General features: G+C 35.3%; 1 protein-coding gene across 1 annotated transcript in view; it reads left to right on the top strand.

Moving 5' to 3' along the window:
* CCDC141 (coiled-coil domain containing 141) overlaps nt 1-17,270 on the top strand; it is a 77,721-nt gene extending 60,451 nt beyond the window's left edge. The window contains exons 23-32 of the mRNA XM_017834186.1: nt 481-628; nt 2,309-2,413; nt 3,032-3,115; nt 6,045-6,195; nt 6,736-6,931; nt 8,822-8,994; nt 15,217-15,371; nt 15,470-15,599; nt 15,692-15,839; nt 17,023-17,270. Of these exons, the coding sequence (XP_017689675.1) occupies nt 481-628; nt 2,309-2,413; nt 3,032-3,115; nt 6,045-6,195; nt 6,736-6,931; nt 8,822-8,994; nt 15,217-15,371; nt 15,470-15,599; nt 15,692-15,839; nt 17,023-17,146 (1,414 nt within the window). The 3' untranslated portion in view covers nt 17,147-17,270. The remainder of the gene's footprint in view (nt 1-480; nt 629-2,308; nt 2,414-3,031; nt 3,116-6,044; nt 6,196-6,735; nt 6,932-8,821; nt 8,995-15,216; nt 15,372-15,469; nt 15,600-15,691; nt 15,840-17,022) is intronic.
* Nucleotides 17,271-17,591: the final 321 nt, after the last annotated feature.

Here is a 17,591-nt window from a genome sequence, read left to right on the forward strand (position 1 = left end):
TTTTTTCTTCTCTCTCTCTCTCTCTCTCTTTTTTTTTTTTTTTTTTTTAAGCCTCTTCAGTATTTTAAACATTCCTATCTGTGGGAAAGGAGGTGACAGAACTGATTCTTGTCAACAGCTGATTAGGAATGCCAGGAGAAAGAAGCTACTTTGGGTTCTTTAAGTTATTACAAGGGAAAAAGCTCTCTATCATGCCTTTGTTTTGTACTTCTTATGACAGGGATCTAAGTGCCTCCTAGCTGTATAATATGGCAACTAGTTTAGGAGACACCTTATGAGGTCAGCATCTTTTAAAGCAGTATCACTAAAGAGACAGAAGCCCTGCAGCAACTATGAGAGTCCATCTCAAGTAAACTAGTAAGAGGCGGGAAGCCCCATTGCTGTGAATCACAGAATTCCTTCAGCAAAACAAAACATAGAAAAATGTAATTATGTGTTGCAATTGCAAAGTACCTTGATTGTTATACTGATCTATTTGAGGCATTCTGTTCTACTTTCATGTTATTTTGCCTTTGTAGGTATTGAAGAAGGAAAGAAGCATGTTGAAAAAACTGTATTGAAGTACAAAGAAATCATTAATTCTGTTGAAGAGTTGTGTACATCTCTGAGAGAACTTAAGGAGATAAAGGTATTTTTTTTAATCTGGAGAATGTATTGCATCTACATCATCTTGTTGGGCTTAATGTCTGAAATGGTGTTTTTAGCTGAGGATCGTCTATGGCAGTATGAAACACTTCTTAATTTTCTCTTTCCCACTACCTTTGGTAATGATTGTCATGAATCAATGAAGTGCTACTTGTTTCTGCACTAAATATTTCTTCTATGTTTCTTTTTGTTTGCTTCTTTCAAAGCTGTTACTGCTTTCAAGTAACCTTTAGAGGAAAATGTCACAATTTCTTTGATTATCTAGACAAATGCGCTTTTTTTCATATTTCTTATTCCTTTGATACTAAAATACAGGTAACTGCTAGATATACAAAATGCCAAACAACTTAGCTTGGCTCCCTCTTGGAGAAGATATCCCAAAAGTTGTGTTAAAACCAAAGTAATCTGAGTGAGAAAAGCATTGCTTTTGACTTAAAAATTAGAGAAAACCACAACATCTTTAGTTTCATATTCTGATAAGCTGCTTTAGGTGTAATTAATTATCATATATTAAGTGAGGAGGAATTATGGAACACAACTGATAGGGCTAGATTTCTGTAATGAAGAACTGCTACTCCACCTACCCATTCTCAAAGTAATACTTGAAAAATGTCCCACATATAGCAGTAGCTGATGAGTTAATTCTTCTGTGAAGTTGAAAAAGCTAAGATGCTTAAATATCCTGCTTTTATTGATAGTTAATGTTATTTCACTTTTCTTTGATGGAATTATACTATAAAATTGACAAACATTCAGATTATTCATTAATATCCTTAAAAGTGGTAAGAGATGCCAAAAACAAAAATGAGTTCCAAAATTCATTAAGTGAGTGGAAAGAAGGCTTTGCCTTGCACCATGACTATAAAGAAACTTCAACAAAAACTCCAATTCAGTTTTTCTAAGTTCTTCTCCCAGCCCATGTATTACATAAATGCTATTGTGTGCAGCATGCTAGCCCCAGGTTCTGTCAAAACAGGGCTTGACCCTTTCATCTTTTCTGCTTGCTCAACATAATATGGTCTTTTCAAGAGAAGTGGAATTTCAAACTAATTGTAATAGTTTTGTCTAATTTCCATAGAATCATAGAATATCCTGAGTTGCAAGAGACTCACAAGGATCATCAAAGTCCAATTCCAAATTTTGATAAGTTTAAAGTTATCTGTCATCAAAGAGATGGAGAACACTTTTTTTCACACAGAACCATTCCTAAACTCTAGTGAAAGTTTAGTTTTCCTGAAATCCTGATATTTTTCTGGATTTGTTGTTTATCCTCTTTTTTTTTCCTAATAGTTTTACTTTCTTAATCCTTTGTTTCCCCTTTCTGAAGTTGGGTACAAAATTGGTTAATATTCCTCAGATTCTTGAATAGCCACTGGAATTCTTCAGTCTTTGGTATCCTGTAATTTCCTTGCCTCAGAAAAGATTCCTTCAGCTTTGAAAAATATTGTCTTTGCTTATCCAGGAATGAATTAATCAGGTTTTGCTGCATTTCCTTGCCATAAGCAATTTACACCTGTGCTGATGACAGGTTTTAGATAAGACTTCACTTCTTCTTTATTTTTTTTTTCTTCCCTCTGCTGTACAGAGCATAAGTCAGTGTGCAGCCAACAATTGCTATTTTCTATTGGGTGTAATCTTACTTGATTTTCTCTTCACATGGCAGAAAGTTGAATTTTCTGAAGAGTTGGTTACTGTTAAAAAAGAAGAAATAAATGGTCAAGAAGCATGTGAGACTATTAAAGACAAAGTTGTGGAGCAAAAGCAGCAGGTTAGTTATATGCTTTTTTTTTTAATAACTAGAAGTATGTTTCTTAAAGGACTTTGTGTATTGCTGGAAAGTTTCTTGCTTTTCTGTCTTGAAGCCTCTGTTAAGATGGGTTTTATCAGTGCAGTCTTCATCAATTGTTTTTCAGTTATCCCTTTTCCTTCTATACAATCCACATATTCTTCCCTTTGAGTTTTCTTTTGTAGTGTTCTTTTAACATGCCTATATATCTCCTTTTGTTTTCTAAAATAATATTATTTTCTTAATCTTTTACCAACTTTTCTTTGATCCTATTGCCACAATACCTTTAGTGTAGATGTCTTCTTTGTGTCCATTCCTCCTTGAGGAAAGAGTACATTCTGCTGTCTCCTTTGTAATAAGACTAAAGGGAATATGGGAAGTAATAGAGGATACTGTTGTTAGTATGTCCCAGAGCCCTAGTATTCATATGATGCCTAGATATAATTTCTGAAAGTGTTTGATTTATAAGTAATATCCTATGAGAGAAATCTCATAGCTCAGAATTTGAGCTAAGTAATGGTGGAAGTTATGATAATTTGTTGAATCATTAATGTCTTAATCAGGAAAAAAAAGTGGGTTTTTAAAACAATTTTCTTTCAGATGGTGTCAGGTGAATTGCTTACAAATTCAGAAAGCATTGCTGAGAAGAGAAGCAATACTCTGTCTCCTACCAACACTAAACAGGTATCTGTCCGCTGTTCTTGTTAATTTATTTTTAATCAAATTGATGGGCATCATTGTGTACTCTCAAAGGAATTCTACTTCTTACTTTGCTATGTCTCAAAAGTGAGGGCTATTGTTACGGATTGGTGAGCTTTGATTGTATTCTCATTTACAGTATTACCAAAAAACCTGAAAAAACAAGCAATTGATTGAGTTTAACAATAATGGGAATAACAGGAAAGCATTCATAGCAAACATGATGGAACACAACTACAGCTGTCAGCAGTTCAGTGTGACATTGTATCGGATATAATTTGCTATACTGTTGGTATGGCACTATACATCAAATGACAGAACTCAGCATCAAATAGTCATCTTTGCCTTCATCTGAAAACACTTAAGTTCCATTCCAGTTGCCAAAATTCTGTGCAGTGGAGATCAAAAATAAGTTCCAGAGTATGGACTGCGTACATGTTGAGGATGATGCAAAAAGATTAGATAATGAAAGACTGAGTATGCATTTAAAATGGTAAAAAGCGTGTTTTATTCATGGATATATAGTAAATGAATATGAAAGGTTCAAAGTTGTCAAAGAATAAATGAAGCCTTAGAAATACAGTGAATACTAATATCTACGTTTTATGAGATTAATTTACTTTTGCTTAAAGAATGTCTTGAAGGCTTGGCATCCTGAATGCAAATGTAAATCATTTACTGTGGAAAATAGTCTGGTAAATTGGAGTGGGTGCTAATGTATTTAACTCCTTAGAAAGGTAGGATCCATTGGTAACTGATTGAGAGATCTAAAAATTCCATTTTACAAGCTGATAAGGTAGATGAATACTACAAGACATTAAATTGTGATTTTTTTGTAGAAAATCAACTAATAACATTCCCTTCAGTTCAATACAGAATGTCCTGTCATTTGCTGATGAGCCAAAATTAGGCCTAATTAATTCTCTTACCTCCATTCCAAGTCAGTGGGAATTTCACCATTGACTTGGAGCCCCGATTTCACTCAAAATTTTGTGACTGTTCCAAAAAACCTCCTTCAGATCAATCACCTCACCCAGCAGATGTCCATAGCCCTATTTCCTATTTTGCTAAGCCACAGCTTTGTCAATCCTTGTCACACTGTGCCTCAGCTGCCAAGGAGAGAAGTCAAGGATATGCGAAACAGCAAATACCAGATGTGAATTATGGCAACCATGATGCCTCCACCTTTTTCATCACTTCATACTTCAATTAAAGAACTATCAGGCTCTTCTCTCTAGAATTCTGTTTCCATTCTTTTGAAGGAAAGACCTGGTCCATCTCCAGCCTCCTTGCCTAATGGACCAGCCATCTCTAATTTTTTGTATACTTCTTCAAGCTACTTTTGCAGTATTAATTTGGTTCAAATATAACACTCTAAAAAGTGAACTAGACCTTCTCATGGCACATTGATCCTCCTGCTTCTTTAATCCCAAGTGACACACCAGGACTGAAAGTTCTCCTACTGTCAAAGCCTATATGACAGCTCGCTCACTCGCTGCCCACCTGTCATTCTTTCCCACAGCATTTTCCCCTGAGTCATTTTCCAGCTCTTCAGGGTTCAGAGTTCATGATAGGCTGCTTCTGGAAAACACATTTACTAGTCAGACTTGGAATTCATCCTACAACTGAATTGAATTATTTGGTAAAATAGACACAGTAAAATCCCAACCTTCTTCCAGTCATTTATTCATGGATCTGGCATGAATCATATGGCTTTGAAAAAACAAATGTAGTAACTTGGAAAAACGTCTGTATTAAAACTAACATATCTAAAGGACCAGGGCAGATGTGAGGTTCTATTACTTCTGTGCACTAATATTAGCTTATATTTAGAGCAGTAAGGCCAAAAGAAACACAAAACAAATGTACTGCTACACTTTTGTACTGGATGCTGCCAAAGAGACCTGGTTTTTAAAGCAATGGCATCCAGTGTATCACTCAGTTGATTTGAGTGGGCTTAAATTAATGTATTTTTGTATTTTAATGTATTTATTGGTGATAGACACCTTGCTTGGTAGATTACATATTTTTGTATAGAACTCAGCAATGAAAGAATAGCATAAGAAAACATTATGAATACCTTTGCTGAGAGCCTTTGCACAAAGGAAATCTGAATATGTGATTACACATTCATATAAAAATCAAGAGGCAGAGAAGTAATTAACAATTCAGATAATGTTTCTAATGCTTTGTGATTAAAATTAATGCACATCTGCCTCACCTAATTCTCTTTGGAACATGATGAAAGGGAATTTTTTTTTTCTGTATCCAAGATAGCATAAAAATAATGTTAACATTGCTTTCCCTTTTAATATTTGGCAGGATTGTGGAACAGCTGGCAACATTTAAAAAAATGGAGGAAATATAAAATGCTTGGAAAATATTATAAAGATGTTGGTTTAATTGTTTGACTGTTGAGCATGACTATTTTTCTCAAAGAATTAAAGTCCAGCAACTTGACAGTTAATACTAATATTAACAGTCAAGTTAATATATTTTTATCACTATGCAATTGTTTCCCATTTAGATGTAATTAGGCCACCTCCTCCCTCACCTTCCCCTTACAAATGTTCCTATAAACAGCACCTACAGGAAATCCACAGATTGTCGTTTGTTTATAGAAAGAGGTAATTTTTCTTTCACTGTTACTGTTATAATACATGCCTATATATAATTAGAATAATGTCTTCTAGAATCTATTTGAACACTTTGAAATTCCAGTTCGCTGCTGCAACATTTTCTGACAAATTAGCTTTTCCCACACATTTCCTTTTGCTCAGAATGCATTAGGCTTAATTAGAAGAAATATTATTGCTAGATTCTGCACGAGGGAATGTGTTGAATGATAACTCTTTCTCTCTTCTTGTTTTTCTTTTTCTTCTTTCCTTTCTCTTCTTTCCTCTCCAAATTCAAGGAGAGGAATATATTAGCTGATATTCCAGTTATCTGTCCAGCTGGTGAGGATCTTATTTCACAGGATACAGAGCTGTCATCTTCAGCCAAAGAGGATAGTTTACAGACTGGATTCCTGACAGAAGAAATACTCTCCGGAGATGAATATGAATGTATATCACCTGATGATATCTCTTTGCCACCACTTTCTGAGACACCAGAATCCAACCTCTTACATTCTGAAACAGAGCTAGAAGATCAGTGCTGTTGTAGTTCTCATAGTCTGCATGTCAGCTCCTATAGCTTGCAAATGCAGAAAACCACTAGTATGAAAAAAATGGTGGAAGTGTCTGATCTCTTAACAAATTCTGCTTTTGCTGATGCTACAATTAATAGAATAGAAAGCCCATCAGATCACTCTGAGAAGTTTTGTATCTCTCTAACAGATTCTGATGCAAAAACCAGAGTGGTATCTCCTTTGACTTGCAGCTTGGAAGGAATATCTGAAACTAGCACTGCTTCTTGCACTATAAAAGCCAAACCAGTATTTAGCACGATGGGTGAAGTGTGCAAAACACATTTACAACACCTTGAACTTCACAAAAGCACGGCAGAATCACAAGAACAATCGCATGACTTCAATAACTGTACTAAAACCCGGGACAGGCTGCATGCTTTGCCTGATGCATTCTCAGGTTTCGTGTTTCAATCAGACGCCACCAGAAGCTGTCAGAGGCAGATGGTTACCCGAGAAGAGATTAAAAGTTCATCAGAAAAGAACAGCATGGCCAGCCTAACTGGACAGGCGCCTAATTTCTCCCAGATTCTGTCTAACAAAAGCGTCATGGAAGGTTCTCCGGTAACTTTGGAAGTAGAAGTAACGGGATTCCCAGAGCCTACATTGACATGGTGGGTAGCTTACAATGAGAAGTAGTAAATATACCTAGTAGCAAGCCACCATGAACCACTTATAACCAAATCAGTTATTCTAGAGACTAGAATAAATGGCTTGTATCCTTTCTAGTCCACACTGCTGCATGATTTCCACCTTCAAAATTCCTATTGACAATTAACCAACTTGAAATAATCTCCCTGTACTTAATTTTACAAATGAGAGTATCAAACTACTCCAAGCATATATCATATAGTTTCAATATTCTAGAATATCACAACTCACTTGTTCAATAATTTCTTAAAATAATTGCACACTACAGATTTAGCAGAAATAAATTCATTTGCATTTTCTCAGGATCTGGGCACTATGTATGGACAGACACATAGATGTGTGTGCACATTAAAGTATTTATATAGTGACTACATATATATTAAGATAGGTACACATTTACAAATATGTGAGAGTCAGTTGTCAAAAACAAGAGGTTACAGGTTAAAAAATCCACCTAAACATCTACATTAAGAGAATCAGGTTTATATGATATATTTATGTGCAATCTCTCTTCATTGCTATATGTCTATTTAGATTACTTTATACTGCATTTGTGAGAAGTACAGATGATGTAATATAAACTTTTAGGATGACTCTTCCCTACCAAAAGGAATAGGGACTAGAAGAGGGACAGGATTTCAAGATTTTGGTAATAGTTCTATATGTTTTGGCATTCCTCCATTTTTACCTCATTTGCCTTTTCTCCGCTTATTCCATTAGCCTTTCACAATGGAGGCCTTTCTTTTAATGTATTAATATTAAATATGCCTCTTACTGGAAAAATTTTGATGTTAATATTATTATCACACATTTGAAGAATTAAACTGTAAGTTTTTGGTAAACTGAAATTTCTTCTGTTGCACTGAGAAAAATACTGGACACTGCAACCTTGGTGCTATACTCTGTTGGTATCAATAAAGTTACCTTGTTTTAAATCCCAGTATTGCACAGATTGAGGAATATTATTGGTGAAACAAGTGATACCTTAATTTTATTGTAAGAAAGCATTAATTTGAAAGCTTGAAAATATACGCACTGTTGATATATTATCTTTAAAAAAAAGTAGCATTAAACTGGAATCATTTTGCAATTTAAAAATTCATGGATATAGAAAAAAGACTTTTTTAAATTAAAAATTAATCAATAACATGTATTTTGTACTGATATAAACATTTTTATTAGATATACATGTGGAAAAATATTTCTGTGGTTGTGTTAGGTTAAATGTAACTTATGCTGAAACATCACAAGGCAAGAAGAGACAGGATTTTCTCTAATTTCTAATATGTAGATCAGGATTCAATACCAGTACATAGTGACAGGACCTCAAGTGTTAGAATATGACACCAGTTCTCTGAAGTAACTCCTGATGCATTGTTCTATCCTGTTTGAAGGTGTGAGCTAAGTAAACATTAAATGGGCTGGGATGGAGGAAGGTCCTTGGCTGTCCTTTATAGTGAAGACACAAGTTCAGAATATTTGTATGTTGAGCCTTAAGAGCTATTCATGAGTTGGATGTGGGTTGACTCAATACTTTACTAGCAAAAATACTGCAGTGCAAAACTGAGGGCCCAGGCCTTTATGTAACCTCTCTAATACTGCAGTGAGATAATTGTGACTTGTTCATTGAAAACCATTTTCAGAACTACATTTTTTAATGTTAAGAATGTATTATCCAGCAATTTACATTGTTTAACTGTTCATCCATATTGACAGATATGAGAAATGAGAGCATAGCAGTGAGCTCTATCTCTTGCTGTCAATGTAGGGCTATAGGGATTGTCTGAATTTGCAAAGTTCTGTGTGGCATACGGTGATATAACTCTGACTTGAAAACTGACTCTCTGCTTCAGGTACAAGGAGGGCCAGAAACTGACTGCAGATGAGCACTTAAAGCTTTTACAAAAGGAGACAAAGCATACTTTGTTCATTCAGAAGGTGTGTGATAAAGATGCTGGCCTCTATGTTGCTCGGGCTAAAAATTTGAACGGCACTATCTCATCCAGTGCCATTCTTCACGTGAAAGGTAACAGGCCACTTATTACAAGAATAGACTGGATTATGCTGTGTGTCATCTATATTAGTGTATCACTAATGTACTGGCTATTCACGAAATAAGTACAGTATCGACTGCACCAGACTTAATTCTCACATGCTAAGACAACATTAAATTGATTTTCTTGCACTGCATCTTTCACAATATGTACAAAACCACTTTGATGGCACAATGGATATATTACTTGTTACCAGTATTATGTGCTTGTTTTACTTTCTCAGAGGGATGTTGACATAAAAAAAGTTATGAAGATTTTCTAGAATCTGAGGCTGAGTTTTGCTTTCTGAATCTGAGGCTGAGTTTCGCTTTCTAAAATTGTTGGCATTACAAAGTGTTGGAAACAGTTGAAGGGTTTGAATGTCAATATACACCCAGGTAGTGTTCCAACTGATGTATATTTTATGATTTTTTTTAAACATAGACTGTATTATTTCCAACCATGTTATTTTCTTATATACTTTAAAAAAATAATTGTAGGATAAAGCTTCTTACCACTCATGGTGAACTGACGTAGATCAGATTTAAATCTGTCTCAGCCCAGCACACAGTCTCCACAAAGGAAAGGTGCAGCAGTTCCAATAGAGTTGTGATTGTGCTACAGAATTGACCCAGAATCCTCAGGATTTGTCTAACACACAGTAGACCAAACGTTTACAAAATGAAATGTTCCAGCGTACCAGTCAGCTTAAGTAGATGGCTGATCCTTGCTCGGCCTTCTAATAAAATTAAAGATACACATATTTCTAATAACCCTCTAAATGGTTAGTATAAGACAAGAAAGTTATTAATTTAAAATTTTTGACACACTAATTTCAAGCAAAATCAACCAAATTGGGGGAATATTCAAAAGTGTATTCAAATTTTTAAAAAATAAAGGGTCTGTCAAATATAATTCTCCTAAATGTCAAAGCAGTAAATCCAAACCGAACTTTGCCTACAAGTTGCATTTCATTCTTGACAAGGACAACCACAACTATTCTTTTTTAATTAAAGTTCTAATTTGTTTAAATATTGCATAAAAATGACTTAACAGTGCCAAGGGAAGACTTAATTTATAAATCCTCCAGTATAACTTAATTCTTTAACTTCAGTATTTGTTGTATTTGTGCAGTAAAAAGAGTTGATAAACAGATACATGATTTTTTCGTGCATCTTTTGCTTCCAGCTTTTATGTTACAACAACATTGGTATGGAAAATTTATAGAGAGGAAATATTTACCTCTTGCGTAATTTCCTGGAATGAAGTAAGCCTTTTACTGTGTAGCATGCTATGAGCAGAATATATATTGCAAATTGCCACAGGTCAGTGAGATGGAAGACTGACATTTAAACATTTTGTCCCAGTGACTGCAACTTTATTAAAATTCTTGTAACTTTGAAAAAGAAGTTCCCAAGATGATATAACTTCACAGCAATATGAGAGGGAGCAGGAGGAGGAGGTGGTGAGCAGATGGGGGTACAAATAAATTCTAACTAAAATTGATACTACGTTTAATGAACCACTTTCTAAGTTCCATCATATCCAAAAAATGTAGATTTGTACGAATTTTCTTAGGTATAAATGTCACCTGTTTTCCTAAAGTGTATTTGTCATTTCACAATAAAGCTAATTTTAATGATTAATATGATTTTGAATTTTTCAGTTACCGTAAAAATAAAATGTGACTTTATGTATGGTTGTTATAAACATGCGGCAAAGAACTTATGCGACCAAGCTGACTTGCATAAATGGTACATTAAGCAATATTTTGCTGTAAGGTTTTGCCTTCTACAGAGCTACCAGTGCTTGACAATTCTATCCTGTTCTTGTAGCATTCATTTTCTGTTTTGAAAGATGAGCCTTCTAGGTCACGGCTGCCCTTCAATCCTCTGGTTTTACTGAGAGTTGCCAACATTCAAAAATTAAGTGATGTTCTTTTGACATATTCTAAGTAACTTTATGTAATAGTCAACTCACTTTTGAGAATGTTGTCATATTTGCATGTCAGTTATTATAATTATTAAATGCAAAAAGGTATAAATATAAGGCCAGAAATTGCCATAGCACGTCTTTAGATCTTAATAACTCATTGTAGAAGCACATAATACCCTTGTTTGGTAAACCTTTTCTCTGAGAACTTTAACATTTCTGTGGATTTTAGATTAACAAAATTTGATTTTTGTGAGTATGATATTACATCTGTTTTCAAACAGGAATAGTTTTAAATGGACAATTTTTAATGGATGAGTGGCTACCAGCCACATTTTTAATTGCTGCAAGAAACAAGATTTTAAAAAGAGTGATTAGAGGTACAAGAGGCACAGCAGGACACTGAAAGTCTCCTGGTTTTAATGCTTTGCTTTGTAAACGAAGATGTACTCAACACTGATTACTGCTGTGTTGGCAGTCTGGGTTTAAATGCTCTTTATTTAAGGACTCTAATGAATAACCAAAAAAAAAATTTCCTGGAAAATTCCTGCTGTTTTCTGTTCAGATAATCTAAAAAAAAAAAAAAAAAAAGAAAAAAAAGAGTGACAGTGATGTAGTCTCACGAGGCACTAATATTTCTCTGAAGGAAAAGAACACTCATTCTGTTTCAGCAGTAATTTTAACATAATGCTTCCCCCCCTCGTGGTTTATTTTCTAGTTCATTTTATGCATGCTTCTCTTCTTCCTTCTTTTAACCATAATGTAGAAGCAGGGAATACATGTAGGTATGTTGTGTTGGTTCTTTCTTGTTTTATAGTGCTAATTTCGCCTCTTCACAGTCACAGTTTCAAACCTATATTTACTTCAAGACCCCAAAATGATTATATCTTCCTGATTGCTCTTTTATAGAGCAGATTTAAGTCTCAGTCCCTCCATCCTCACAAGAAAGACATTAGGCATATAACTAGGCTACACTCCCCTCCTCCTTCCCCGTATGCAGACACCCATTAAGAAAGTGGTGAAAGATGCTGCCTGACTACAAGATGTGGAGTCGTGTGAAGGGGTGTTTGCACAAGGTGCGTAAATTTGAAGGGGAAAAGGGATTAATTATTTTCATTTTTCAAGAGAAGCAGCCTGTCTGAGGGCCTAGGTTTGAGTCAGTAGGCAAAGGAAGGATAAGCCATTACTGTGGTTCGCTTTGGATCAGATGTGGCTGGAGCTGCAGTGGAGAATGAACTTCCTCTCAAATGACTGGTAAGGTATGCCTACTTCTGGACCTTTCTCTGGAGACTTTTCTAGGGTAAGCTACTAATTTTTGTGTATGTATTATCTTTTGTGGTCCAGAGGAACTGTGTCTTTAAAAATTATTGCCAAGACTTTAAAGAGGCTACATATGGTATTCAAGGAGACTGGAGCTCTGAATTATGGATACTTCAGATCAGTTGGGTCATCAGACCCACTGCATATTCCTTAATAAAAGGGTCCTTCTGTTTGTGTTAAGAGCTTGACTGAGGCAAAATCTCTAAATTATGAAGTGCAATGTCTTAATTTAGAGCCATACTGAGAAAATACAAAGTCTCTGAGCAGCATGGGGGCATCTGCCTAGCCTAAACTTTTAGAGAAGACAGGGGAAGTTGATAAAATTGGTAATATCACAATTCAAGACATCAGAGATTGGAAATTACATGCCTAGAAAAAAATGATTAAGAATAACTCTGAAGCAAATTAATAAAAATGAAGGCAGCTGAAAACAATTTGGCTTGACTTGGTACTATGTGTGTGTGAGAGAGACTTGGGGCAGGGGTGAAATCTATGTGATAAAGACAGATGCAGGTGATCTCTCCACGTGCAGTTTTTGCATTGCTCCATGTGGATTAGTTTTCCGTGCTGATTCCCCAGTTTGCAGCAGAACTCTACTGGTTCCTACAAATAACTCGTGTAATATTTAATATTTGACAAACTTATTGTCTGAAGCCATAAGAATGAGATTTCAGTGCACTGTCTACCTGATTTTTTTTTCCCCCAAAATGCAGGAAAGGGTCTGTTCTTTCTAGCCTTTGTGGATTCATGGGATGTCCAGCCAAGAAATAATTTGTAATTGACAAGTTGTCTTAAGTTATTCTGAGGCTTTGTTATGATATCATGGGAAAACCATGGTGTAGTATAACCATCCATTCTATTTTGAAGGTTGCTGTCAGAGAATGAACTGTTCTTTTAGCAGACTTTGCTTCCATGTTGAGTACAAACCCGTGCCTGAAAGAGTTATAGAAACTGTCGCTTCATGGTTTTATTTGTGCATACTTTTCCCTTCGCTCTCTAGAAAATGGTTATTTTAGTTTTTATGTTCTGGTGCCTTATTGATATAAAGTCAAGATGGGGTCTGATCATTATCACTATCACCATTCTACCCAGATTTTTTTCAATGGTAAAAACCATCCTGGTATGAGACGCAACCTGACTTCAGAAGGTAATACAAACCACGCAAGTAATGGAATCCAGCCAAAATTATCACAAGGAGTGGCTGATGCTCACTTAATGTTTTCCACTGGAATATAAGCTAATCGTGCTCTGTTTTTGACCTATTGCCAGCTGCCTGCAAAGAGAAGACAGGGGTGTAAGCTCAGTTCTCTTGCTTGAAAGGAAGCTGCAGATCTCAAATTTCTGTGCTTCAGGTGCATGCAATGCAAGGGTGGTGGCAACTTGGACATGCTAACTTTGAACAGCTAAGAACTGAGTTGTTTGAGCTGCTGGGACTGGCTAATACAGACCTTAGGTTAGCACAAGTATGGGAGAGTAAAACTTATATTCTTCTGCTTTTCATTGTGGCCTCAATCCTGTAGTATTTGGAAAAAAACAGAAAAGCAGCTAAGCTTGGAAGCTTATTGCAAGTAAGAGCTTACCTAAGCAGCGGACTTAATACAGTGCCCCAAAATGTCTGCCTCACCATGCCAGCAGGCCCACATTTGGCAAAAATAGCCTGGAGCTCAATATATTTGGGGTTAGAAGTTTATGGGCACCTGCATGAGATATGCTGATTTTTGTTTCATAATAGCACAAAGAAAAAAATTTCTTCATAGAACAGTAGATGGAGTAATGCTGGCATAGCAGTTTCAAACATTTAGCACACATTTCAGTAACTTTCTCTTTCTGAGAAGGGCAGTGATAACTTTTGTTAAATATTATGGAAACATGCCACAATTTATATTAACAAGGAAGAAGGACACATGCTTTATGTTATAGGAATACAAAATGTTCATTTTTTTTTGTAGTGTATGTCTTTGTGTGTTCTTCTGTATGTTAACATGTTGCTTTATATTCTCTGTGTCAAGAATACTAAGTCTGAATTCTGAGGTTGTTTTCTTTTTTACTGTGGCCCTGGAGGTAGAATGTAAGTGGAACTTCAGGTAGTAGTACAGTGATTCAGTAAGTCTAGCTTTACAACTCATTAGGTTACAAGTCACAGTGAGCAATGCTTTTATTCTGTACAAACTGATGGTGATCATTGAAATTTCATCAGTTTTGATGGGTTAATTTTTGTTGCTCAGGCCTTGTACTGGCTCAGATGCCATCTGTCCTTCCACAGCTGGCATGAAGCTAGCACGAAAGCAATCTCATGTGCTTTGGGTGTTAGAGTAGAAAAGCAATTATTTACCTTGATCTGAATCAGATTTGTATTGGATGATCTGGTACATGGTTTCAGCGTTAATGATGGCCAATGACCAGTTAATGATCTTGGTCAAAGTAGTAGAGGCATCACATTCTGACCTTCATGTTGTTGCAAACATAGATAAATTTTCTTATTTTTCAATAAAATTTTTTGACTAAAATAATAGAGGGGGAAGTGAAGAAAGAACATGATGTACAACAATGCACTAAATGCAAAATTTTGCTCTCATGACTTTGTCACTTTAGATTTGTGTGGAGTATTAACTCTTCCACCTTTACTGAAACATAATAATCCACATAGACTTGCCTACTACCTACACAAAGAACATGATTCTTTAGCATTTCCATGAGTCTAATATCACTATACTGATGCATGAAATTTTTGGGTGTGTAATATTAATATTTTCCAACAAATGTTATATTAGATAGATAAACTGGGTCTGCCTATTAGTTGCCTACTGTCTTGCAAACAAGTTGTCCTGAGTTCCAGGCATCAATAAAGGCTCTCTTTGTCTTTCAATGTGGTGAACTTTATGAGAACAGATTTATTTTTCAGTTACTTTAGTTGTGCCTTTTAAAATAAAGTGAATATTGATTTAATTTAATTTTTTTTTCAGTGCAAGGAAAACAGCCAAACTTCATACAAAAGTTTGGACATAGAACTCTACAAGAAGGAGAAGATTTAATTCTGCATTGCACTATACATGGAAAGCCTGAACCACATGTCTGCTGGACAAAGAATGATATCCAAGTGGTATCTGGTGATATCAGTGTATGTTCTAAGGTTCTTGAAATTTTTCTTGGGAGAAAGGTAATTTATTTTGCTTTATGCTACTAATAATCTCCTATGTGCCTTCTCTTGTTTTACAGATTGAGAAATTAGGAGATACCTATTACCTTTTAAAAAGAAATGTAGTCCTTGCTGATACTGGGAAATATGTCTGTCTTGCCAGCAATGAAGTTGGAAAGGCACACTGCTCTGCTTTCGTAACCGTGATAGGTGATTTGTCCTGCCAGCTGCATGCTTTTCAGCACCTTGTTGCCATATTAAATGAGCAACTCGTTTCCACTAATGTACATATTTTGTTTCAGAGAAAAATAAAACCCCAGAAACTCCCAGCGTAACTCAGGCTAAACCAGAATGGAAAGATGGAGACTTTTCAGAAGAAGAGAATGTCACCACGACTGAGCTCATACCAGCCCATGACACAGAATGTGAGAGAGATGATCTCCCAGTAAAGTAATCTGCAACTTACTCAGTGCTACAACTTGTGATGCTGCAATAGCTGTAAGGACCTTAATTTACAAAGCACAAATCAAACACTCTTCCTAATCCTATGAATTTTGGTATAATGGAAATGAAGTCCATAATATGTGACTGCCTTTTTCACTTAATTCTTTATCAAAAGATATGCAATTGTTAGATGAAAGACCTTGTAATACACTAGACAATTGAGTCTATGCAAGGTATTTAAATTTAGTGAAATAATTTTCTTGAAATCTAGGCCTAGATCTTAACCTAGATATTATCGTAAGAGTGAAGAGCTCAAAGACACAAAATATTCCAGAAGTTCAAATTGATGGAACTACATAACCATCTAAGTAAAATTTTTTACTGGACAAGTTTTATTCAGAAGAATAAACCGTAGTCCTAATAGCACAGAAACAGTCATTGTTCATTAATTGAATAAAGATAACAAATCTTCCCACTGTGCAATTCCAGAAGATTAAATAAATGAGATACATGAAGTCACCAGTCCTTGTGACTTCTAGCACAAGATGAAATCTTGCCTCCTCAATTTAGGCTCTGATAAAAAAGAAAGAGCAGTGTTATTTTGTCTTTGAGTTCCTGAGGTTTGTCTATCTAAATGTAGAGAACACAAAATCAGAAAGGAAAACTATTGCATATGTTGATTCAAAAGCTTTGTTTGTGTCATCTTGAGCTGCCTGCAAAGTTTCCTTCATGTCCAGCTGATGAAGCATTGATCCCACATATTTTGTTCAGGGTTATGATTTTGTTTTGGTTTGGGTTTTGTTTTGTTTGTTTGGTTTTGTTTGGGTTTTTGTTGTTGTTGGGTTTTTTTTGTTGGGTTTTTTTTTCTGTATTGCTGTGGTATGCCAGGTATTCCTAAGAAAAAAAAAAAAGGCATGAAAGATCATGGTAAATTTACTTAAGACACATAGAAATTGTATGATTAGAACCTGTAGGCCATACAAAAAGGTCAAATTTATCCTAATTTTTTTCTCATATCTTCTGTTCTTTTAACTAAACTGCCTTCTGGTAGATGAGATTTAAAATTTTTTTTTTTTGTCTGGAATCACTCTTGAGTTGATCTTTAATCTTGTGCAGTCTCAGGATCACAGAGAACTGTCTATGCCACCATTAAAAACAAAAGCAATATTAACTGACCTTTTTCACACAGGTTTAAAGAGAAACTCTGGCTTCAAGGAGTGTATTTTGAACTTGAGGGGCCACAGGAGATTAACTTCAATTTGAGACAGGATCCCCTTCTTCTGCATGATGCAGTGGAACAGAAGATGGACTGAAGTGCAAGATGTCTGATTCCTGAGGGTGTTCGTGTTGTTTGCTGTGTCCATTAGTAGATCCTGGCCATGGGTGAGGAGAAGATGAATCTTTGAGTGCTATCCAATGTATTTCTAGGTTACAATTTGTATTTTGTTTCTTTACAAATAAATCATTACTAAAATTCACTTGTGTACAGCCTTTATTAGGCAGTGATTTATAATTTTTTGTGGTTTGGTTTGTTAGACAAATCTAACAAAAGGTAATGATAGAAAAAAGAAATATTAGCCTTTAAAATTACATATATCTTTGGTCATTTGTCAGTACCCACTATTCTACTCTCCTACAAATTCCATCAATACCATGAATTCCATCAACAGATCTTCCCACTAGTTTATATATGGAATTAGGTTTTAAAACAAAATGAGCTTATTCTTCAGTTTATTAAATATAGGGTGAATTGGCTTA

The sequence above is a fragment of the Lepidothrix coronata genome, unplaced genomic scaffold (assembly GCF_001604755.1).
Source record: "Lepidothrix coronata isolate B3197 unplaced genomic scaffold, Lepidothrix_coronata-1.0 Scaffold7, whole genome shotgun sequence".
NCBI classification, from domain to species: domain Eukaryota; kingdom Metazoa; phylum Chordata; class Aves; order Passeriformes; family Pipridae; genus Lepidothrix; species Lepidothrix coronata.